General features: G+C 46.9%; 1 protein-coding gene across 4 annotated transcripts in view; it reads right to left on the bottom strand.

The window, feature by feature from the left end:
• Positions 1 to 26,540, bottom strand: part of NARF (nuclear prelamin A recognition factor) — a 403,053-nt gene that overhangs the window by 253,962 nt on the left and 122,551 nt on the right. For all 4 annotated transcript variants that reach the window (XM_078654654.1, XM_078654655.1, XM_078654657.1 and 1 more), the window contains one exon: positions 23,216 to 23,348. In XM_078654654.1, the coding sequence (XP_078510780.1) occupies positions 23,216 to 23,242 (27 nt within the window). In that variant the 5' untranslated portion in view covers positions 23,243 to 23,348. The remainder of the gene's footprint in view (positions 1 to 23,215; positions 23,349 to 26,540) is intronic.

Below are 26,540 nucleotides of genomic sequence, written 5' to 3'. Positions count from 1 at the left end.
CTCTAGGCGCGATATAAGCTTGTATTTACATGCCCATACCTTCAATATAATGCACCTTGCCTCCTGGGCTTTAGGAGGACTTCCTTAGGGGTGACTGACATATCAAACAAAGTGCATTGACCTTGCCACATACGGTGTGCACTGTCAGAGTCGAAAACCAGCATCCAGTAGTCCAACTCTGGGCAAAGAGTGGAGGGCATCTGCAAAAAGAGGCCATTACAGGTTCAGGTTAGGTTGTGGCAGAGCTTGTGTTGCTAACAGATGTGTACCTGTTATATGAACGGCTGTTGTCCATGCTGCACCTAAGCTGTATCTTAGACAATACCAGTTAAATCGCTTTACTGTGCAATATAAAAAACGGTAGGTCAAGTCTTAATTGAATAAAGTAATCAATACCATCAGGGCAAAGTATTCTACTATGGAGTAATGACACACTGGAAGTTGAAGAGCAATCATTTTGTGTTAGTTTTCTCTTACGATTTGCTACTGGCTTTAGACGACCCCTTGGTAGAAGCCATGTTAGTGATATGGAAACTCATGGCTCAGAGGACAATGCAGGAGTTGAGTAATCTCTCACTGTGACACGGAAGGAAGACCATGTATGTAAGAGACATGGCATATCTTTAGGAACAAGACATTTCTCAACATCTGAGGGGGAAGACAATCACACATGCTATTAGGACATATTAAGTTATATCTAGGAAATCCGAAAAGTGATAGAGGCTACTTGAAACAAATATAGATGCAAATTCAAATACTATAATCTTTTGTATTTATGTTACCATAGCTTCTGGTATTTTGGGGGGGTTCTGGGAAGGATTCTTGAAAGCTCCTATCTCCACCATACAGTTCTATACAGGACACCCCTCGAATGTCCCAAACCAAAAAATGGGGTTGTGGTTTGCATATTAATGGGGTGTTGGGGTTAAAGGTTTCTTATACAAAAAAATTGATTTCAGAAAATACAATTGATTCAGGCGAATCCATGGTATGGTGCTGCATTTTACAGGATACCCAGAGATAAAGCGTAGGGGTTAGTCACAATCTTTGCAGCTGAAAAGTTACAAAGAAATATGTGGAGAGGAGAGGCCTTCTGTGCAGTGGGAGAGCCTGTTCACAGAAGTCTTCTCTACTTCCACTTTTCGAGCACGGGTTTCACCTTTCACACATTTCCATGACTGCCGTCACGGGTTCGCTTAGCAGAAAGCTCAAGTTGTTGCTCCTTTTGTGCTGATGTTTTCACAAAACAATATCGGCGCCAAGGCAATGACGTAGAGTGACTCAGAAAAGATGTCGATGCCTTCTGCTGGTCCCTAATTGTACTTTACTACAGAACTGCTGCTATCTTGGAGTGTCGGTTGGGGTCGTGGGGGCTAAAAGAGAGATGAGATTTATCACTGCGTGAATTTCGGATGTGTCACACTGAAGTCTGTGTCACGCTGCTTTAAGAGCGTTGTGTGTCTCATTGGCTCATTTGAACTGATGTACTGCCTTTAAAGAAAATCCTTTGGCGATTTTATTCGTTTCATTTGCAAGCGGAACGATATCATGGGTAGCTCTTTTTCAGCCGACACCGCAATCTTTTCTTCCTCTGAACTCTCCATCAACAGTACACCATCCTGGGCGCCATTGTTTGTGACGCGGGTATTTATTGACACCTGCGCCAAATGCAAGCCTGTCTGTCCCCGTCTGTGAGCGAACTGTGACCAGCGACATGCTGCCCGTTTCAACCTAGCTTTGGTAAGTCTCCGAGACTAAATTCCCAATCACTAATGCTTCTCTGTGGAATCTCTTTTTTTCCCCACCCTTTTATGACTTTGATCAAGGATTGATCCCAACTCTAAACAAGCACTGACACAGCCAAAAGGTCTCACCCTTTGCGAAAGCCATCGGTTTGCCAATGTCTTTCAGCCATGTGGTACAGCTGTATGTGTGCCCAGCATGGCACATGGCTAAAAGTAAAGTTAGAAAAATAAAGCGCTGTGACGCAACCAGCATACGTTTTCCCGTGTACACATAACACAACTATACGAATGAAGCCAGAATGGTGATAAAATACACTGCTAGCAACACTAAAAGGCGTGAACGTGTAACTAACTCCCCGAGTTTGCAAATCATTAGCCTTCTGGCCAAGGTTGGTAAGACAGGCAATTGTTATTCACAGGTTCAGTTCCACTAATTATACAGGGAAAAAAATCATTCCAGCATGGTCAGATTACATATAATTTACACAACTTATCTCCATTGAACCTGGTGGAGAAATTCTCTCGATGGCACGGTCTAAGAAAAGTAAATAAAAAGGGGGGGTGAGACCATTTGAGCATGGTGTCCAAAACTGCGTTAGAATCCCCTTCCAACACCCACCGGTGTCGCGTCCCCGCTGCAGGCTCCGTGTAGTGCAATCACACGCTGGACACAAGGTGGGTGCAAATACAATTCTTTATTCGTTTCTTATCATTGCTGGTCGCACACGTCCGTCCCCTTGCTCGTTCCAGTCCAGTCTGTCCTCTTCCTGTCCCCTGACCGGATGTGGTGTCTGGTGACCTGGTCACCTCCCTCATGACCCACAGGGTCCTAGTGTCAGGGTCCTAGTGTCCTCGGTCCCTACATCTCCCCCCTTGTTGCAAACAAATGTTCATGGTGCTATTCTCCTGCTCATTGTCGTCGTGAGAAAAGAAGAGAGAGAGAGAGAGAGAGAGAGAGAGAGAGAGAGAGAGAGAGAGAGAGAGAGCGCGAGCGAGAGTCCGTCTCGTCGACCCTTCTCCCCAGTCTCTGGTTCCTACTTTTTTCTACGTATTCTCGTTGTTCCCTTGCACCCCTTCCTTGGTCGTCTTTTCCTGCCATCATCCTTTCTTCTGCTTTTCAGTCGTCCTCCGTCTGCTCTCTTTTTGTCAGCCTCTCTTCGTGTTGATCGTTGTTCTCTGCCCTCCACTTTCCTTCTTGCTCCTCTCTTTCTACGGCCGCCCTTTGCTGTGTTCTTTTTTCCGCTCATTTTTCTTTCTTCTCTTCGCTTGCTATCGGCATGTCCTTTTTCTTTTTCATATGTCATCGTTATCAGGCCCATCGTTTTAGCGGTGCTGTTGCTCATCAGGCATGGTCCAGGGGCATCGCCTTTTAGAACATGAATGTCCTCCTTCTTTACTTTGTCCTTGTACCTCAGTTCCTCTGTGAATTTTCCCAAATTCGTTACCTCTTTCTTTGCCCCCCAGGTGAACACTTTTACCTTGGACGCTCTTAGTGTCGGCTTTACTTCCATTTTCTCGTACTCTGATACACACATGACGTTGCATGTCGCACCACTGTCCAATATAAAGTCTGCTTCGTGCGCTCCTACTCTTATCTTTGCATTGTCTGTCTTCCCTCGGCTGCTTTTGTCTGCTGGCTCTGTGTGTACTTCCGACATGTGGTATAGTCTTTGCACTTTCTCTTCTTCCTCTTCTTCGCTTGACCCTCGTGACATACTTCTCCTTTCGTTGTCGATATACCGGACGTGTCGTGTTGTCAACTCCTGTTGTCTTCCTGTTCTTTCCTTGTCGCCTCTGACTTGTGCACTATGGCACATACTGGCGTAATGATTTCTTCCACCACATCTTCTGCACGTCTGGCCAAAAGCTAGGCATGCGCCTCTGTGAGGAAATCCCATTCCGCACTGGAAACATGTTTCCTTTCCTTTTGTTCCCTCCAGTCATTCTTCCCTCGGCCTGTGCGATCTCGGTTTGTCGTGAAGTGTGCGTTTTCTATTTCAACGCTCTTCCCTCTTTCCATTTCCTTGGCATGCTCCGTTGCTCTCGCCTCTGCTCTTGCTAGTGACAGGATGTTCTCCAACGACGTCGGCTCCTTGAGTATTCTTGCCCTGAATCCTGTGTCGCGACAGCCTTCTATGAGCCTCAGCCTTATTGCTTGCTCGTTATCGAATTTGCCGAACTCACAATGTGTCACCAATTTTCTCAATCTTGTCGCAAAGTCATCTAGTGTTTCGTCTGCTCGTTGACACGCAACCGTAAATGTGTATCGTTCAAAGTCAATGTTTCGTTGTGGGTCGAATTTGGCTGTTAGGCATTTTTTTAGTTGTTCATACGTTTTTGTTTCTTCGCTAGGCAGTGTCACCAGAAGTTCTTCGACGTCATCCCCTGCTAAGTTCAGCAGCAGCCCTCGTTTCTTTCCGTCTGCTACATCTGTATCTTCTACGTATCTTTCAAACCGTCTGATCCACCTCTCCCACCTTATTCCTGCCTGTGGCTCCGATAGGTTGAACGGTAGTGGGCTCCTGTATTGTGCGCTGGGCTTTGGGTCTGCCATCCTTGCCTTTTTCTCTTTCCTTTTAGCCTTTTCTAGGCTTTCTCTGTCCTTTTCTTGTCTCTTTTAGCCTTTTCTAGGCTTTCCTTGTCCTTTTCTTGTCTTTTCTTCTTCTTCTTCTCCTTCTTCTTCTTCTTGTTCTCCTTTTCTTTTAGCCTTTTCTAGGCTTTCCTTGTCCTTTCCTCTTGTGTCCCTTTTGTCTCCTCTTTTTCCTTGTCCTTTTCTTGTCTTTTCTTCTTCTTTTTCTTCTGTTGTTCTCCTTTTCTTTTAGCCTTTTCTAGGCTTTCTCTGTCCTTTTCTTGTCTCTTTTAGCCTTTTCTAGGCTTTCCTTGTCCTTTTCTTGTCTCTTGTAGCCTTTTCTAGGCTGTCCTTGTCCTTTTCTTTTCTTTTCTTCTTCTTTCTCTTTTTCGCCTGACTCTGGAATGGCCGCTCTCTTGATTCCCATGGCCTTTCTTTCTGTTGTCCTGTTTTTCAAAATGGCCGCTCTCTTCTCGCGAGATTTCGCTATTGAAATCTCGCTCGCCTGACCCTGAGATGGCCCCTTTGTTGCTTCTAGGTTCTCATTGGCTCTCCCCGCCTGACTCTTCGATGGCCGCCGAGATGTGCTCTTGCTCTCGCGAGATCTCGCGCTCCTATCTCGAGCGCGAGGACCTCGCGCTTTGATTTCTGGCACTCGCGCTGTGCCTCGAACGCTTCTTACCGCGTTCTGCTGTGGCTCCGTTGGACGCTCTCGGGGTGGGCTCCCGTGTAGCTCCTTGCGTCTTTCCGCCGACCTCGATCACGCCTGTCGATATCCTTCACACGTGGCAGTCCTTCCACCCTCGTCGCCAGATGTCGCGTCCCCGCTGCAGACTCCGTGTAGTGCAATCACACGCTGGACACAAGGTGGGTGCAAATACAATTCTTTATTCGTTTCTTATCATTGCTGGTCGCACACGTCCGTCCCCTTGCTCGTTCCAGTCCAGTCTGTCCTCTTCCTGTCCCCTGACCGGATGTGGTGTCTGGTGACCTGTCACCTCCCTCATGACCCACAGGGTCCTAGTGTCAGGGTCCTAGTGTCCTCGGTCCCTGTTCGTCAGGTCACTACATCCGGTATAGTGACCACTCTGCTAATACGGTCGACAAGTGGGCCAGGAAGACATTCTGGTCTACACTGGCGAATAGATGCATCCAAACACTATGGGAGCCCCATCGAATTCACCCTGTATAGATACAAAACGCCCCTGAGTGTCAATTCTACTCTCTAAAACTGAGAACGGAATCCCATCTCTTAATCATATTGCAGCCCCTCCTGCAAACGCAGAGTAGGAGGCATGGAATAGTTGTCCCCTCCACTTCCTACATAGTTTCGAAGACTCCTGCGAAGTGAGATTGGTTTACTGTAAAAATGTGATGTGTGTGCGGCACCTATACAATTGCACCAATACCCTCGTGTGTACAGTCCCCAGACCTCTCACATTCCAAGTGATGTTACAAGCATTTGGTACAGTAGTCATCATGACCCTTATAGCCATAGCCCCTTCCACAGGAGCACCAGTGCCCGCAACTTCCCCCCTTTAAGTACGAGAAGTGACCAAGCTCAACAATAAAACATTTTCCCCAAATACTCAGTCCAGTGATATAACATCGTTCAACCACATAATAAGCAGAAAACACAAGAACCAAATAAAACTGTGTGCCTATGCTTAAGAGGCAGTTGTGATGCATCCGGTGGGATGTCATGAGAATATGGAACTAATACAATGTAATCATTGTGGCCCATAAAGATCCTGAGGAAACAGCATTTCATGTAATATAGCATAAACATTTTAAACACAATTGACCAGTTGATAGTACAGCCCACAAGTATATGAGAATGTCCCATACTTTGGAATTACTGGTGGACTCCTAGAAAAAGAAGTCATATTTTATAAGCGTGTCTCACCTCCCCTGACTCAGTGAGGCAAGTCACACCTACATGGTGAGACATAGATGCCCATGCAATTACATAGTTGGCCGTACTCACAACTCTCAAACCAATAAGTCATGTGTCATTTATGTTGTGATGGTGGGGGAATGGTGCCTCTCTGCCGACTGAATCAGTTTAATGCACTGCCCTGCGATAAGCTGGAGCCGATGGCCTTCTCGGAGGGCTGCAGTGTAGTTGCCGATCGGACAGCCTCTTGCTATCCCTCCAGAACCTGTCATATGGAGGGGACCAGTCTGGGATCATCCTGGTTCGATGCTAGGCCATTCCCAGCCCCTGTTCCACTCCTCATAAGTTGTGGTGTGTTGCAGGTCTCTTAGGGCCAGGACTTTGTGGCCAGTGGCAAGGCTGGTTTTCAGCCTGCTGAAGGGAATGAAATCATCTTAGTCTCCATTCTCATTGGCCTGATTTAGAGTTTAGCGTATGGGTTACATGGCAGATCTATTGTCCGCCTTATTACAAGTTCCAAAGTAGACAGTGCACATTTACTAAGGTGGATGGGATATATAGGTTGCGTTTGTGATAGCGTAACCCGTCCACAAAACTCTAAATCAGGTACCATTTCATCTCTATTGTGGTTTGGATGAACCACAATTACTTCACCTCATTTCCAATAAAAGAGGGCATAAGAAACTGTACCTGTCCCTCATCAGCTGACCGCCCTGAATTGCGGACTTCAACATGTTTGTCTTGAAAGATGTGACAACAATTCTCCTGATGCTCCCTTTTCCCTGTAGTAAAATGATAGCCAGAGCATGATACCATCTAAACAGGTTTATTCAAATTCTATGCTACTTGGCATGCCATTCAAAGGCTTCAGCTTATTCACAATTTGGCAAGCTTGGCTAATCCTAAAGAAAGGAAGCGAGCTTAGATTTCTTCCCACCTGGATGCCTTGCATCAGAAAGCCCCTTCTTCCATAGTGCTCTTCTGTGCTCCGGATTATTACTACAATCATTATTCTATATGTATTTTAGCCTTGTTAACACTATCTGCCCTGTACCGTCATATCCTTTTCTGCCTTTCTTAAGGCCATTCCTCACCTTTACAAATTTAGTAGTGGTGACTACTCATTGTCTTTCCTGGCATCCAAAATCTGGAATTGTCTCACTAAACTTAGAGAAGCAGCCAAATCCAGCATTGAAACAATGATTGCAAGAAGTATCATCTTAGACCTAGCAAGGATGCACGCAATGACATTTGTTGTTGAAAGCAAACCTTTGTTCTGATTGGGTTTGAGAAGCTTTTATAATACATTATGGAAGTGCTTAGTCCTGCCAAGTTGTGGCAGTGACAGATGTGTCCAGGGTTAACAGATGAACTGCTTAAATTGAGAAAAGCAACTCCAGTACTGTTCTTGTCGCATGTGCCAGAGAATTCACAAGTAGAGGTGCGCCCATTTGCGACGTTTACTGTTGCCACTGTAAAGTTTTTCTGTGGATTGCAAATTAATTTTCAATCATTGCGAGACAATTTTCCTTCTAATAAACCCATGTTCAGATGGACACAACATATATAATGGTGCTATTCATAAGATCTGAAGCCTGTTTGTTGTCTTTGACATTCACTCATAGGTTATGGGGTCTCATGATGGGCCTCTTTTGTGATGTTATGTGAAGTCAGGTGAGTTGTAAGTGGAGATTAAGTATTCTCTGAGCGGTGTATGTATGCAGTAGGGACACGAAATCAAAGTCTGAACTGGGTGGACTATTAATTTTGCTGCTCGTGAACTTAAGATATTTAAAGGTCGGGTGAACTAAACATTCCGCAGCTGCAAAACATTACCATACAACAATAATAATTAGCCAAATACAACATCTTTCAGGGCAGTGGCCATTTACTGCCAATTAGTAGGCAGGGTCGGACCTGGTTGATAAAAACTACTCTTGTGGGGATGCTGACTTGGCATCAAGTTAGGATTTTTCCTAAGAAGTGATTCATACAGTCTTATTAATTCATAGCAAAGAATGGTTCTTTACTGGTTTCGAAGGCACCGTTGTTTGTGCAATAACATACATACATATAACAGAGAAAGTCCATTTGTAGTTTTAGGTAAGACAATACATCCAGAACAAGTGTGTTTATTTGCTCACTTGTAACTCAAAACTAGCAATACTAAAAGGCAGAGGACGCATTGGCGCTCCCTGCAAGCGGGAGAAAGCAGGTGCTCCTGGACATATTTAGCTCCACCTTCTAAAACTCGTGTCCAATGCCCATGAGTAGATAATGTGCAAGGGTGGAGTCATGCTGCCCTTCTCTCTGCTTCTCCTGCACCAACGGACTTCAGCATCTGCACCACGAAGCAAGCACCAGATTACTGCGAAATAGCTATCAGCCGAGGTGAGCACTGCAAACCAGAAAATGGGGCAAGGAAGGGTAAAAAAGACAAGATCCTGTCCCGAGGGGATTAGTGAAGGAGTGACAGACTCAATAAGGGGCGCTGAAGGACAGCACATAAGCAGGAGGTGAGGCAGAGGGGAACAAGTTGCCAGGGCCAAGAGGACAGTTGGCCATGGGATCAAAAAGGGATAGACAGTGGGCGAGAAAGAGGAAAACAGAGCACCAATGAGGTGTGGGTGACCGATACAACTGCAAGGGGAAGAGCAGCAGAGTACCAGCCATGTCTGGTATGATGCCATCAGGAGTGTTGATCCTCATCAAAGTTCTTAAAGGTGAAGATGGGCTTAAGTGGGAAGAACTCAAATCTATACTGGTAGCCGGTGCAGTGTCTGCCATTGCGAGCTGATGATGTTGTACCTGCATGAAGAGGATCAATGTGCCAGAATTTCAACAAATGGGCTCCTCACCCCACATATAGACCAAAGCAATGAAAGCCCTCCCTCGGCGAAACAAGGAGTTAAAATATGATGATCTTAACTGAAAATACAGCATGGGATATGGAGTAAATCTGGAAAAATGATAATGGAATTTTCAAGAGAACTGGTGAGTCACAGATAATGTGTTTTCCTATCTAGATCTCCGGAAATTTTAAGTGAATCAAGCAAAGCCAAAACGTATAATTAAACAATCATAACTGCAGCGAACTTGTCCACAAAGCAACATTTAAACCAACTGCACCTGAACTGTGTGGCCAACACTTTATTGGGATTTTAATTATAGATAGTTAACAACCACACAATCAAACTCTCTTCAACACCATTAAGGTAGCACATAGTTTATCTGGGCTACCGGTTGTTTTTTGCTATTTTATGTTTTCTTTTGGCTCCAATTAAGGCAGCAATGCGTTTATCAAAATAAACAGCGATAGCAAGTTAAAAACACAAACTATTTCTTTAGAACAGCGACTGTTGTTCAAGCAATCATGTTACTGATTAATGAAGACTGTCCACGTTTAACCAGGTGCTTACGTAATGGTGGAGAAACTGAAACTAAGTGTGAGTCATTTATGTAAAATATTTGTCTGTTTTGCACGCACTGACCAGAAGATGAGGTACAAGACTTACCTACAGGCAAAGGGACAGGCAGGTTTGCATAACGGATGTTGTCTCTGATGGAACAGATATCAATTTTGAAGCATAAGGAGGTCAATACGACCGACATGCTAGACGTAGGAAGTGCTATGTCCCATCCTAATGCTATTTGGAGATATTGAACTGAGGGTAAACCTCTCCTAGCTGCCGGTGGGTAGGATTTAAAATACATCACTTCTGTAATCTTTCTATACGAAACCGTGTTTAAAAGATAAAAACAGGCAGAGCAGGTGAAGTGCTGGCAAGGCAGTCCCTAGCCTTACAGCATCAATCAGTGAAATATATGGGTAGAACTTTTAGCAGTCACTGATATGTACTAGCCTGAATTATAAGGGCCACTCATACCTAGTGTAGATCTGTCTAAGCTGCTAAGCTTTGAAACACTCCCACATTTACCAATTCTTCTGACCAAACATTCAGTATAGTTAGAAGAACCCGAATTATCCCAAAGGTCATTGGGGAGTAAGACCCAAACACTCTTGCAAAGTGCTTTTTATATCGCAGTAAGGCTTGATCGATGCAGTTGTTCTAATGTGGTTAAAAATACAGTTTGTTGTGGTCTCGGCATTTGCACACTACTACACACGTATCTTTGCATTTGCTAGCATGGCCACACAAGAGGAATCACGTGAGCATCTAGCGGAAATTCAAATGCCTGGCCTAACCCAATCATATAGGGAATTTATGGATCAAGACCTGAAGGAGGAGGAGCTGGTAGAGGCCTTCGGTGCTCTGAATTCGGGTAAAGCAGTGGGTCCCAAAGGTCTCCCTAAAAAACAATAAAAGCAGCAGCTCTGGAATTGGCGCCTCACCTCCGCAGTATGTTTGTGCAAAGCCGAGAGGCCGGCATGCTGCTGAGAGATCAAAAAGTGGCTACTATTGAAGAAATACATAAGGACGGCAAACCGCCAGAAGAATGTGCCTCGTACAGGCCCATTTAGTTACTTAACGCAGAGGTGAAAATACTCGCTTAACTACTGGCCACACGTTTGATTCAGGTGATTCATCCGCGAGTGCACCCTATGTAAAGTAAAGTAAAGAAAAGTCCACATTTGTAAAGCGCACAATCACCCGTAAGGGTCTCTAGGCGCCGTCGGGAAGATTAAGCGAGCTATTGCCCAGAATCACATGGTGCTGGGCTAACCTGCCGCCGGAGCCGGGGATCGAACCGTGGTCCCCAGATTCCAGCGTCAGTCGCCCTGGCCGCGGCGCCACACCTCTCCCACAGTTGGAGAAGCATGGGTTTCGCCCAGGTTTCCGGTCACGGATTCAGCTCTCATACTCCAATCCGATTGCCCCAGTGGCACGGAGCACGAGGCAGGGCAGCCCTCTTTCCCCCTTAATCTTCGCCCTGGTGTTAGAGGCATTGGCGGCCTGGGTGAGAATTGACTCTATGACCAGAGGGCTGAGATAGACTGCAGAGTGGGAGGATAGAATCTCCCTAGACGCGGATGATAATCTGCTGTATGTTGCTGATCCTGCTAATTCTCTCAACAGGATTATGCATGTGTTCTCATTAAACCAAAGGTACTCGGGCTATACTATAAATTGGCATAAATCACCGATATATATACTTAGCGGCACAGCTCCAGTGTTGCAACCAGTTTTGAGGCCCAGGTGGTAACAAGTGGTTTTCGATATTTTGGAATTCTTATCATGCATGATCAGGTGGTGTCTAACGCACACAGTCCTAAGCCGCAGGTGGTCAGACTGATGGCATTGGGGGGCTTTGCTCCTGTTCTTTTTGGGAAGAGCTGCCCTCTTCGTGATGATGGGCCTGCCCTGATTCTTGTATGCAATCCATAACACGCCTGTTCTTTTAGCTTACTTTCAGGCCATAGACAGTGAGGTGCGCTTCTTTCTCTAAGACGGGGGTCCCTCACGTGTTTCCCTGCAGAAATTGACTCAACATTGGTTTGATGTATAGCCCTTCCTCACATGAAAACGTATTACTGGGCAGCACAACTGATGGCCATCAACCACTGGGTCTATCTCCCGGAGGGGTAGCCAGCGTGTTGGATGGACAGAGCTAACATCAGACCTGGAGGTTATCTTAGAGCCATCTATGGGGCTTCAGGGACCGTACCATCACTTAGCCCTACTGCTACCACGTTAGATCTCTGGCATACTGCATTTCATGAAATGGGGTGGAGGGATAAGATCATGCAGGCCTCCCCTTGTGGGACAAGACAAGGTTGGGCACCGTAGCAACACAAAGAGGATTTGACAAATGGGACTTTATTGGTCTATCAAGGGTGGGTGATCAATGGAGACAGGGGTATGGATGTGATACTATTCTCAGAGTTACAGAGTACAAACTGGCCCACACCGAGACCTTCTGCTGTTTGCAAATCAAAAAGGCCCTACAGAAAGCAATACTGAGGGGGATACACCCCCTTGAGTCCTCTCCACTTGAGGATAGGTTATTGTATGTATACATGCCAAAAAAGGAGATCTCGCTCACCTATAATAAATTGATTAATAACTCTCCTGATCCTCTGATTAAGCTGCAGGCGAGTTGGGTGTGAGATGTGGGGGAACTGGAGGAGGAAGAGTGGCCTGAAGCCCTGGCCTCCCTAAGGCTAGCCTTAGTGCCGCGGTGGGGAGTGATCTGGCACTGTTGGTCAAATGGTGCCTCCTCAGTATTTGGGCTGAAACAGACCTTAATCGTACTGCCAGACCCTGGCTCAGAGTGGGACTAATGGTAGCCAAGCGAAATATAGCTCGAATGTTGTGATCTTAATTGAGCCTGAGTGGAGGGTGGGCATTGGAAGAAAGACATGGATTGGTGCATGCTGGCTGAGAAGGTGGTATATGTGGGAAGAGGTTGCCTGAATGAATGGAATATAATATGGGGAAAGTGGGATGCTTATAGGGGGAACTCTGTGAGCTCTTGGCTGGTACTACTGAGGATGTTTTGTAATCCCAATTATATGAATTGTGCCACTGATCTGTGTATAGTAGTGACGAAAGTCTAATGCCAATGTGTTGCACCCTCATGGGATTTTGTCCGTTTAAGCGGGTGTCTTCACCTTCTGCATTCAAAGGCTTACTGTCATCACAGTTGTGTCTGTTTAATAAAAATATATATTTTTTAATTTAGTTTGTATAGCTAAGATGAGTGTTCTGTTTCAGGGGTCTTTAGGGTTAAAATATAAACGTTAATGTCCTTACAACTTCCTTTTTTCTTTCAATTTTGAGATTGAACCATGATGTCTACATAACTGAGTTGCGTCAGTGAATTTCATGTGTTTTCTATCCACAATATGCAGTAGCCATTGGTCACAGTCCTACCCACAAACTTTACTACGTATGGCCAGTGGCACACAGGGCATAGCCTTATTCACACTCTTCACTCCTAATACAGTTAAGCATGGGCTGTGGCAGTGCCATGTCGGCAGTAACAAGCACTGGAAACAACTACTGGCCTGGCCGCCCCCCTGGCCTCTGGCCTGGCCGCCCCCCTGCTCCTCTCCGCGCCTGCCACTGCAGAGTTCCTTCGCCGACGCCGCCAGCAGCGCCCCGGCCGCCGCTGGGCCGCCTGCTCTGCCGGTCCCGTTCCCGCGCCTCCTGCCTGCGGCCCCGCCCCCCCGCCACACGATTGGTTAACCCCTTCCCGCCTCCCAGCGGACCCGCCCTCCCTGCTCCCCTCTTATGACGCCCCCTCAGCGACCACGCAGCGGACGCGCGCAGCGGGAGCACCGAATGAGTGCCGAAGGTGCGCCAAAGGTAAGCCCGTCTGCGCCCGTCCGCGCCAGGACCGCGCCCAGTGCCAGGACCCCTGGCCCCCGCAGACCCCAGCCCACCCGCCGGACGTACGACGCCGCCATCCTCAACGCACTCAACGCCGGCCGAACCCCTGGATGCTACCGAGCCACCCCGAGACGCACCCACCGACCCTTCATCTGCCAGGCCTGCAAGTTCTCCTGCACCCGGACCTGCACTGCACCAGCACCCACCAAGCCGAACTCCAGCAGCAGCCACCTGAAGTGCATCCTGCTCAACACCCGCTCCGTCCACAGACACGCCGTCGAGCTCTGGAACCTGCTCGACACCACAGCCCCAGACGTCGCCTTCCTCACGGAAACCTGGATGAACGCCTCCTCAGCGCCCGATATCGCCATCGCCATCCCGGACGGCTACAAGATCATCCGGAGGGACCGCGTCAACCAGACAGGAGGAGGCATTGCCATCATTCACAGGAACACCATCCGCATCACGACCAACACCGACGACACCATCGCACCCGCCGAACACCTGCACTTCCAGATCCACGTCAACCCCAAGACCACCCTCAGAGGCACCCTCATCTACAGACCCCCGGGACCACGCACACAATTCAGCGAGGACATCGCCGACTTCATCAGCCCGCTCGCCCTCCCCTCAGCCGACTACATCCTCCTCGGGGACCTCAACTTCCACCTGGAGAACAACGACGACCGCAACACCACCACCGTGCTGGAAAACCTCGCAAACCTGGGACTCAAGCAACTGGTGACCACCCCCACCCACCTCGCCGGACACACACTCGACGCCGTCTTCTCATCCAGCAAAGACATCGCCTTCAGCCACGCCACAGGACTCCACTGGACGGACCACAGCTGCGTCCACTTCACCTTCGGAAGAACGACGACCCACCACCACCAGCAACAGGTTGCCCGAAGAAGCTGGAACAAGATCACAGCCGACCAGCTCGCCGCTTCCCTGAGTCAGCACCCCCCCGCCAGCTCAGCGAACCCCAGCCAGGCCGCCGACAACCTCACGAAGTGGATCAGCAACTGCGCGGACGAACTCGCCCCTCTGAGGACCCCGCCCAGCAGACCCGGCAGCAAGAAAGCCCCATGGTTCACCGACGAACTCAAGAGCTCCAAGAAGAACTGCCGAGCCCTCGAGAAAGTCTGGAGAAGGGAACCAACACCGGACAACATGACCACCCTCAAGCTTGCCACCCGGAAGCACCACCAACTGATCCGCCAAGAAAACTGCATTCAAGGACCGACTGGACAACAACGCACACAACTGCAAGGAACTCTTCAACATCGTGAAAGAGCTCTCCAACCCCAACGCCGGAAACAACGACATCACCCCATCGCAAGACCTCTGCAACTCCCTCGCCTCCTACTTCCACAACAAGATCGCGGACATACACAACAGCTTCAGCAGTCAACCATCGCACACAACGACCGCAGCAACGCCACCCACCACCACCCTCCGCGCCTGGACTCCGATCAGCACCGATGACACCGTCCGCATGATGAACTCCATCCACTCCGGATCTCCGACCGACCCCTGCCCTCACCACGTCTTCAACAAGGCCGACGCTGTCATCGCACCCCACCTGCGGGACATCATCAACACCTCCTTCGACACCGCCACCTTCCCGGAGAGCTGGAAGCACGCCGAACTCAGCGCTCTACTAAAGAAACCAACAGCGGACCCCACCGAACTCAAGAACTACCGCCCCATCTCGCTCCTCCCGTTTCCAGCCAAAGTCATCGAGAAGATCGTCAACAAACAGCTGGCCGCCTTCCTCGAGACGAATGGATCCCTCGACCCCTCACAGTCTGGCTTCCGAGCCAACCACAGCACCGAGACCGCCCTCATCGCTGCCACCGATGACATCCGAGCCCTGATGGACAACGGAGAAACAGCGGCCCTCATCCTCCTAGACCTCTCCGCGGCATTCGACACTGTCTGCCACCGCACCCTAGTGCAGTGCCTCAGCAACGTCGGAATTCAAGAGAAGGCACTGGAATGGATCGTCTCCTTCCTCGACGGAAGAACACAGAGAGTCCGTCTACCACCGTACAAGTCAGAGGCCACCGAAGTCATCTGCGGCGTCCCTCAAGGATCCTCGCTAAGCCCCACCCTCTTCAACGTCTACATGAGCCCCCTCGCGCCCATCGCACGCCAACACAACCTGAACATCATCTCCTACGCCGATGACACCCAGCTGATCCTCTCACTGACCAACGACCCCGCCGCTTCCAGAGCCAGCCTTCACGAAGGGATGAAAGATGTAGCCGAATGGATGACGACCAGCCGCCTGAAACTGAACTCAGACAAGACGGAAGTCCTCATCCTGGGCTCCTCGCCCTCCGCCTGGGACGACTCCTGGTGGCCCCCCGCCCTGGGCACCGCACCCACACCGACAGACAACGCACGCAACCTGGGCTTCATCCTGGACTCCTCCCTCTCCATGACCAGACAAGTCAACGCCGTCTCCTCGTCATGCTTCAACATCCTGCGCATGCTACGAAAGATCTTCCGGTGGATCCCCACCGAGACCAGGAAGACGGTCACCCAGGCCCTCGTCACCAGCCGACTGGACTACGGCAACGCCCTCTACGCCGGAACCACCGCCAAGCTCCAGAAGAGACTCCAGCGGATCCAGAACGCCTCAGCCAGACTCATCCTCGACATCCCCCGACGCAGCCACATCTCCGGACATCTGAGAGACCTGCACTGGCTCCCCGTCAACAAGAGAATCACCTTCCGTCTCCTCACCCACGCACACAAAGCCCTACACGACCAAGGCCCGAGCTACCTCAACAACCGCATCAACTTCTACGCTCCCAAACGCCACCTCCGATCAGCCAGTCACGCCCTCGCCGCCGTCCCCCGCATCCGAAGATCGACAACAGGCCCACCTGGCCGCCAAGACCTGGAACTCCCTCCCGACCGACCTGCGCCTGACCCAAGACCACCTTCCCTTCAGGAAGAAGCTCAAGACCTGGCTGTTCAAACAGTAGCGGCACCCCCCCCCCCCCAAGCGCCTTGAGACCCTCCGGGTAAGTAGTGCGCTTTATAAATGTCCATGATTGATTGATTGATTACTGGTCATACACAATAAGCAAAGGTAGTGACCTTTAGCCAAATCCTCTGCCAAAAAAACCTTCCTGTAGTACTTGTTGTGCTTTGCCTCATTGAGCACAAAATAAAGCCATTTCCCATACCCTTTGCTCAATATCTCTGCCTGCTGGAAACATCCTGTACTCAATACAGATTTTTAAAACGAGGTTAAGTTAGAAGCCACCACAAAAAATGTTTATGAATGGACTGTACCCAGTACTAGAAAATAAACGTATTTGAGCACTGCGAAACAGCCACACAATACAAAAAATGAGCCAATTACCGAGGACCCCCTCCCAGTTAATTTGGCAGGCCACCTGCAAATTCCTTTTACACTAGCCTTCATCCACCAGAAAATGTCAGGCACTTCCAAAAAGAAAAGTCATGGTTCCATGACACCAGGAACATTAAAACAGGCTCCTTTGCTAATGAGGGCAATGATAAGCTTACACCCCTGGATCCCAGCCAACCATTAATACTGCAAAATACATGTATGGAAAACCTGATTAAGAAATCTTCCCTACTGAAAATCTGAAGGAAAATAACTTAACAATCGCAACCCTGATTCTCGAAGGACCTATACACAGAAATAGAGCTCTTTAGGCATCTTGAAAAATCCTGGGCACAAACAAGGTCTCTATGTAAGGTTGCTAGCCTCAGGGCTACCACAAGAAACTACAAATTGAACATCTTTAGAGCTAAATCTAACCACATCAAAGTTCTGCTTGATGTCTCCAGAAATTGGCCAAAACACCTCTTCAACAATCCAACAGCAAGTCTTCAAATAGCACGGTCTACAACCCACAATCCAAATGTAAAGATTTTGCAAACTTCTTTGCAAAGTAGACTATTGCACTTCCACTTCTGTCAAGATCTGTCAATCCTTACAACTGAGTGCTCAACCACATGGCCAAATGGACCTAGTCGCACTGGATGCAATCTTTGAGGTAAAGGTACTTGAAATCATAACTAAGGTCAAACCTTCAAACCACCTTTCTGATGCACTGCCTGGAATCTAGAGCAAGGAAATGGCCAAGCTGTTGCCACAATACTGAACATTCCTGGTGGATTTCACACTGGAGCAAGGTATTTTCTGTGATTATTTGAAAATTGGACAGGGTTCTCTCATCCTAAAGGAGCCCTGAGCTGACACCAGTCAATCAATCAACATTTGTAGAGCGTGGCACTGTCACCCCTGGGAGTATCTGGGCGCTGGGGTGCGAGTCTCTGCCGAAAAGCAAGGTCCTGGGGAGATGGCAGGGGAGAGGGAAGACACAAGCAGAAAAAAGCAAAAAAAAGGGCAGAAAACGAGCGAGCAGAAAAGGCAAACCAGAGCAGAAGAGGTCAAAACAGGGCAGGAAAAAGGCAGAAAAGGCCAAACAGAGGGCAGAAAAACAAGCAGAAAAGGCAAAACAGAGCAAGAAACAAGCAGAGGAGGCACAAACATAGGAGAGCAGGTAGACAGGCAGCAGAGGGTAGCAGATTGTGGGCAAGCTGGGCAGGAGAATTGTCACAGGGGGAGCAGGAACAAGGACCTGAACAAGATCCACCCGATATCCACACTTCCCTTCTTTAGGAAGGTGTTAGAAAGCTGTGTGCATCACAGCTATCCCTTCATATCCATGCAAACAATATTCCCTTTTTTTAAATCTCTTTATTCATACAACATAAAAGAACATAAGAGACACCACATTAACAAAAGTGTCATACAGCCAAACAGTATTTGACTTATTTTGCATAGCCCTTCATTATTCAATCCGGACCTGCCCACAAGATATATCGGGGTTGGAAAGGAACTGGTGTCTGAAAGGGGGTTATGGCCCGCTAGGAAGCAGAAGCGGGGGGGAAGTAGGAGGGGCGGGGGGTACACAGAACCCCGCTGTAGTCTTTCCATTAGCCCCAGACTTTTAACCATTTTTCTGGACATCCCCTGTTAATGTACACAGCTTTTTTGCCACAATTTTCATGTCCATATCTTTTTTCCAATCGCTCAAGCTTGGTATTACGTCTGCTCCCCAGCAGCGGGCTATATTGCGTTTTTATACAGCGAGGCCCAGACCCATTAGACTGATGTCTGAGTCTTCCCATATGTTAAGACATTCATACAATTAACTATTGCTACCCAATAAGACTGTAAGGAGGAGTAGTCCCATATAGATGTGAAAGATAGTGCCCCTTAGGGCATGGATCACTCAGCATCCTACCTATTTTTACCATTGCAGTACAGGCAAAGTAGGCTTTGTGCGTTATTTTAAGCTGTACCAGTCCGAATCCCGTCTTGATTGCTTCTTCTCTAGCATAGGCGAGCGCCTCTGGCCATTCATCGTTTTTTAGACCTCCAAAGTCTAGGGCCCGTCTTTCGAGCAGTGAGTGAGGTTGCTTTACGTGGCATGTGCTCATCAAGCAAGCCATTTTCCAGGGGAGAGGAGTCCGGAAGCTCCTACCACACAGGTATGGCTGCCTGTAGTGCATGTCTAACCAATAGGTAGCAAACTATTTCAGCGTCTGCCAGGTTATATTCTCTTTGGAGGTCTAGCAAACATGAGTACTGTGAACCCCCTCCCCCTCCATAGGTCTCCTATTTTAGACAGACCTATCAGATCCTATTTGTCAGACTCCGGGTATACCCCCATGATGCCCAGAGCCACCGATTCCCACAATGGTGTGGACTGAGTCAGTCTAACTTTTCACACTAGCACTTCATGGACTGCATGCCAGAGACCAATGGTCACAGTCGTTGGGCCCTGCTGTCGCAGACGCAACTGTGTAGAGCACAAGGTCCGCAGTTACCTGCCTGGGCAGATCACCAGGCGATCCATCCGGATCGACGGTCCATTGACCGTAGGAGCACCCATTGGTTAATAGTAGTCAGATGTGCCGCCCAATAGTACTTCTGTATATCTGCCTCCATAATACCCCCCTTGTGTGAGCTTATGCAGTGCAATTCTTGTAGATCCCCCATTCCATAGGAGTGTTGGTAGTGTGGAATTGTTTTGAAATAGTACAGAGGAACGGGGAATGGTGCATTGTGTAGAGCATATAAGAAGCGGGGTAATGCCATCATCTTGAAGAGTGCAGCTCTTCCGAGGAGTGACAATGGCAGTGATCTCCCGTGTTGAACATCAGTCTTCAACCTTTCCAATGGGGAAAGGAGGCTTTTCTCATAGCAGAGAGTGGGATCTATGGTGGCGAATATCCCCAGATGCGTGAAACCCTCTGTGGTAATCCAAATCTCACAGTTTTTGGGCAAGGCCGGCGGGCCACCATGTAGGATATAAATCAGCGATTTTGTCCAGTTTACTGTATATCTGGAGCAGCGACCAAAATTGTCAATTATGTTTATCACTCTGGCTAGGGAGCGCTTAGTGTCGGCCAAACATAAGAGGACGTTGTCAGTATATACTGGTATTCTGTCCTCTCAGTCATCCGACCAGCAGAGGCCCCGGATCACCGGGTCCATGCTGCCAGGGCCTCCAGCATAATAAGGAAAAGGAGGGAGGAGAGCAGGCACCCCTGATGGGTGCCGTACCTCAATGGGAAAGTGTGTGACAACTCTCCGTTAACTGCCACTTGGGCCAGCAGCTCGGACTGCCTTTGTTATCTCCTCTAGTATTAAGCCCCCTTCAAGGTGGGTCCTGTTACCAGAAGTGAGGGTGGGGAGCGTTATGTCTATTAAGAATTTCCTCTGGGCTCTGTTTTTATACACACATCACACACATACTCCTTCCAATCATAACTCACTCTGACAGAACCAATTAGAACCCAAGAACATAATGTAGAAACATCATGAATCTTTTATTATTCACTGTATTTTAAAAAACTTTGATCTTTTTGTTAAAAACTTGTCTCTTAAGAGATCTTATTGCAAAGCATTATCAAACACTTTTTTTTTTTTTAAAAAAGAACCAATTTCACAAATGAGGGAGAACTTAAAAATGTAATATTTAAATCACAAATCAACACCCTGACCCACATGGGAAAACACTTAGAAAACAGTACCATGTAAGTGCTCTTGCATTACATACAATTTACACATAGGTATTCTTTTTCTGCACAAGATGTTATTACACATTTTCTAACTGGGCCACATTTGTTCAGGCCAGGAGTTATTCTTCAAATTTTTATTAGACACAGAAGCGACGCGTTTCGGTGGTATCTGATAGTGTCCCACCTTCTTCAGGCTAACAAATAGATTATACAAATCTCCCCAAGATTAATCCTTTCATTGGTGAGAAGAGGGAGGAAACAATCTCTCCATGTAGGTAAACCCGGTGTCTACATAAAGTACACTGGCAGTCGGACACTCGTAGGGGTCAAAACCGATCACCTTCGTATTTGATGGTTTTGTCTATTGGGAATCCTATTATTAATTTATCGATGCTTAAAGGATGCTTATTGGGGACCTTCTCCTCCTTAATAGTGCTGTTTCATGGATTTAGCTTGTTCGTACCACAATAGCTATGGTTAGCACACCGTCAAAGATGGTTAGCAAAGATCGGGTGGTCCAGTATTCACCGGGACTCAAGCGTCTCCTGGTCTGATCCTTGTTTTTAGCAAAGTGTACTTTACATAGACATCTGGTTGATCTACATGGAGAGATGGTTTCCTCCCTCTTCTTACCAATGAAAGGATTAATCTTGGGGAGATTTGTATAAACAATTTGTTAGCTGTGCCTCAAGTTGCACTAGGTCTTCTTCTATAGCTTCCTCATTTGCCCTTTTATCCCTCTTATGTCCCACTACAAGGGAGAGACCCTGTCCCCTAATGACTGTCATGCGTGTCTCCCACAATATTGAAGCTGAATCTATTGAGACCTAATTTTCGGTGAAATATTGCTCAATGACCAACGTAAGTCCTTCTCGTACACTAAGGACCTTCAAGTAGCAGGGGTCTAGTACCATGGATTGGTGGCCCCGAGAGCTGGTTGGCCACACACTGCCCATATAGGCGAGCCGTCAGATATACCTCTGGGAAAATGGTGGACCTCTCGGAACTGGGGTAAATGAGAAGTCAAAGTCATTAAAAAATCGAATCTAGAAAGGGAGCTGTGTGCTCCAAAGTGGAAAGTGAATTGGTGCATCTCTGGGTTGTGGGACCTCCAGACATCTGAAGGGTCCATGGCGTTTAGGAAATCTGCCAGTGGTCAGCTGTTTACGGAGCCAGCAGTCTGAGGAGTCATCGAGGGCAAGATTGAAGTCCCCACCCATGAACAGCTCCCCATCCGAAAGGTTGAGAATCAGGGTACTCGGGTCAGCCAGCGTGGAGTCATGGAGTCTTGTTGGGCTTTAAACACAGACTATATTGATGGGTGCCTCTTCCCACATGCCCGTCACTGCCACATATGGTCCGTACCCAGGAGTTGTGTATCTGTAATGTTAATGTCTTTTTTGACCAACTGCCCACCCCTCTAGACCAAGACGTGTAACTAGTGTGTGCCAGCATTTTATAACCCCACCTATCCAGCACCTTATTCTTGGTACCAGTCAAATGTGTCTCCTTGAGGACGACAACACCGGGGGCATGTCTTTTAATATATTGCAAAAGACACACAGATGATGGACGGAATGTAGATTAAATCAAACATTCACCACCAGTCAATAGATCTGTGTTAAATCCATCGTTCTATTGCTCACCATGCCACCCCAATTTGGACCCAGCCATATGCAAATCAGTCTTGACCCTGAGCCTCATGAGTGCCAAGAGCACCGAAAAGACATGCTCACCAGAGCAATTCAGGACATAGGCATCAGTATTCAAACCCGGTGAAACGAGTCTATCAACTAAACTTGCTCCCAAACACCCACCACTTCTGGATTCAACCCATGATCACAAGTGCCATTTTATCATGTTTCAGGACTATGGCAATGCCCCTCTATGCCAGGCTTCAGATGCACCAAATAAAACACACCAAAAAGCTCAAACCACAGCTGGTCATAGCTGCCATAAAGAAGCATTGGTTCTCCAGCACTGACCTAAAAAGCTTCTACTAGCTCCACGTGCACACATGAAACTCCCTCATGATTCTGTCGTTTGCAGAGGGCTACAACTCTATTCACCCTCTGTCCAAGGAGCAGCCCTATAGGCCAGGGGTCTTCAAACGGGGGGCGTTGGAATTCGTGACATACATATTCCACACAGATGAAAACTCAACCTACTGACCTAGAACTACCGGCAAGCACATGAAAGAATGCACAACAGTCCGGCTCCCTGGCTTCTAGATAGGAGCAAGCTTAATAAAAGACCCCAAAATCAGATTGCTGAAAAAATAAGAACAAGTTAAATGGTACTTCAACCTTTATTCCTATTAGAAAGAAATCAAAATTCTCCATAATTTGAAGTTGCAGAAAAGCAAACAGCAGGGGGTGTAAATAGGTTTCATCTCCGCAGTTCAAAACAATTTCAACGTTCATGGAAGGAGAACTAGAGCTACAAGGACACAAACCAACACGGCTAGACACAATGTCCAATGTCGGTCGAGATCGTTCTAAAGTCAAATAACGAATAAGAACAAAGATAAATAAATAATAACAATATTCATCAACGTTGCAAACGCGGAGCCGGCTCGCGGCAGACGCGGAGCCGGCTCGCGGCAGACGCAGCCGGCACTCACCTTCTTCGTGCAGTTTTCACACTTCATTTGTGATTCTGTGTGTCTGGTGGCGCCGGGCTCGCTCGGTTTCCGTTCTGCCGGTTCCGCTGCTAAAGACAGATTCCCGGTGTTCTCCTGCGGCTCTCAGAAGCTCCTGTGAGGGAGGGAGAGGAGGCGGCAGCGGGTTAGTCGGGCCAGGGTCCTCTTTTGCAGGGTCACGTGAGAGAGACAAGGGGACTGCGGAACAGTAACGCCTCTACTGCCTGACACGCGCAGGCGGGGTGCCTGAAGTGCTCGGATTAGTGTCCTCCCTCTGCCTCAGGTATTGCCCTCCGTTTCTCTTAAGGGACGCTGCAGCTCATTTCTTGCTCACCAATCCGCTCGGTCGGACCCTCCCCCGCCCGCTCACCTTTCACAGTGTCAACGCTGCCAACCAAGTGTTATAGAAAACGGGAGAGTTAGTCCTAAAAAAAAGATACGAAGAAACAGAAAGCAACTTTTATTAGAGGATAAACTCCACTAGGGAGCTGGGGTACTGAATTAACAGACGGTGTTATGATCTAGCTCAAAGCCGTTCATTCAGTCGACCCCAGAAGCCTGAACGTTGTCATAATGTGAAAAACAATACCTTATTCTTACAGTAACGCTACCCTTACTGGTGACTAATTCAATTATTCTCATTGCAGACGGAAGGGGTATTAAAGACAGTCAAAATATACACAGGAAGGAACAGTCGTACTACTGAACACACACTGCCACAAGGGTCATTCAATCTCGCCCGGATCAGAATGCCACATAGTGAAGACTAACCACAATTGCTATGAAATATTTGCATTCCGCCGGCTTATCCAAGCAGTGTGATAGCAAGTGCCATTACTGTACTACAGGACTCATTTTATCAAACAGTCTGAGAACCTTAGACAGTGTGCCATAATAACTGTTTCATAGGGTGCTCAATCTCCCCTGAGGTATCACGGCTGTGTAAGAGTACATCATAATTACCCATCTCAATGAAACTCGCGATATAAACCATGTAAATGCATAATGCAGAAGCATTATATTAATTATGTGTTCTTTGTACAATCTTTGATCGCAAACGCAACAAGCACTAGCAATGCCATTAGGTCTGGTCGTGGTTGCACCCTACACTTATAATGTCTTTATATCTTTCAAAAGGAAGTAACATGTACCAGCAATTGTGTGTACATGCTGGCAGAAGGTAAGATCACCACTGATGGAAACATCACCATTTTTGGTCATATCATCAGGGTTGAGAGTGGGCAAAGAGTCAATGACTACCAAAAAGAGATCAAAGTCTAGCAGTCATTCCCAGAAATAACACCTCTACGTTCACATCCAAAAGGTTATTGGTCATCAAATATATAAGTGAAGCAATATATTCCTGAAGTCTAAAGGTAAAGTCATAATTACTATCAATCTGTTGTATCAGGGCCTTACCATCATCATACTTGTGTTCTAAACTAACACCAAAAGAGTGAACTAAAGCAACTTAAAGGTTTAAATAATGTTAAAGAACTCCATGCAGTGCACAATAATTCTTGCTTCTAGTTTTAAAAATAACAAGTACTTTCATAGTGTATTTCTCAAAAAGTTCATAGTGTAAAATCGTACTCGCATGATATTGAGGCAAAAGCAGTCCAATGCTGACAAAAGAGATGCTATGGGCAAGAAACTTAGTCCTTAGAAAATCCCCAAAATATCACACAATAAACCAATGTTCAACCAATGATTTTCCTTTAAAGTGGAACCATATTTTAATGTAGACAAAACTAAATGCTATACTCAAAATGACAAATATTTACAAGAGTTCAGGTAGATTAACACATTTAAACCCCTCCTTTATGGGGCCATCAAAAGTAGCCAAGGTGTAACCTAAAGAATCGTCATAGGATACAACTAACTCTGTTACTGTAGCCTGGTCCAATATATGAGAAGGGCCTTGTGATAATTTGAGCACCAGAAGGGACTTATTGTAAAGAACAGAAATGGCCCTTTATGAGGCTATTGGAAAACATGAGGCTTTTAAGAGCAAAAACAAAAAAAACAAAAAAAGGTTACCTTCACAAGGGTTGTCAGTTCATTCACAATGTAAAATAAAAGGCTTACTGTCATTGGTACTTAATTTAAAACCAATTAAGTTAAGTCTGTTGAATGTAACATGGACATAAACATGACAATGGCCTTCGTCTGCAAAGGCCTATCAAACAGTTAGGAAGATCCAAAGGGTACATTTACATGACCATTACCTCTGCTTCTGGAAACAACAAGCATTTACTGTGCTCTCACATAAAAAGAGATGTATATACTGAACCCCTTCCTGTTGCATTTGGGAGATAGTTAAAAATGTGAAGCCCATTCCTATGGAGTTTGTACTGGAGTTCACAACATAAAATCCCTATGTAATGCATTTGTCAGAGTTCACAATGCAAATTTTGCTTCCTATTGTATTTATCAAAGAGTTCACAATTTGAAGTCTCTTTGCGTGTTTTTTGGCAAGCAGTTCAATGTAAAACCTCTTCCTGTTATGTTTGTTGGAGTGTTCCCAGTGGGGAAGCTCCTTGCCTCTGAATTAGTTATGGGGCTCCACCATGCAAAGCTCCGTCCTACCTTATTAGTTTTTAAGTGAACTAACACAATAGTTTTCAATCAAATGCTTACAGAGAAGAAAATCAACATGTGGAGTCATGGCACCTCCCTCTCTTAGTTCTACCTCTCAAAGCTCTTTCTTGGTGGTAACATACAAAAATAGTTCAGGCTTTGTGTTTCAGTCAGAACTATTCATAATAAACAGATTACACCCATGGCATCTGATATATCATTTCCCAGTCAACCACTCAGGCCTGCAATCTTGATCAGTGGCTTGTCACTAACCAACTCAGACCTAAAATCTTGTAGGGCATAACCTATACAATAAAAACAGGCTTCTCTAGCACAAGTATAAAACTTCTTCCCAATAAAGTCCAGTAGGGAGGAGGATCAACATGTGGGTGGAGCTAAAACCCCTCTCCGTACTGCTTTTCTCTAAAAATCAAGCATTCTAAATTGGAAGCAAATACCTTAAAGGAGAATGGAGGAAAACATTCAATCTCAATTCAACAAGTACTGGCCATGCCGTTGGCATTGCCACTGCTTGTTTAAAGTAGTCTTCCATGTCTGTCATGATCATGTTGTAGTTTTCAATATCAAGGTGAATATTGTTCTATGATCCATATTTCAACTGCAGTTTTTCTAGTGACTACTAGGCGGCATTGAAAGGCAGCACACAAGTTTGTAAAAGTCACTCAGTTTGCAATCCTGTGTTCGAAGCAGGATAAATGACTCGTTA

This window comes from Lissotriton helveticus, chromosome 7 (assembly GCF_964261635.1).
Source record: "Lissotriton helveticus chromosome 7, aLisHel1.1, whole genome shotgun sequence".
NCBI classification, from domain to species: Eukaryota; Metazoa; Chordata; class Amphibia; order Caudata; family Salamandridae; genus Lissotriton; species Lissotriton helveticus.
Note: the sequence above shows the minus strand (reverse complement) of the source record. Positions and strands in the feature narration are given on the sequence as shown.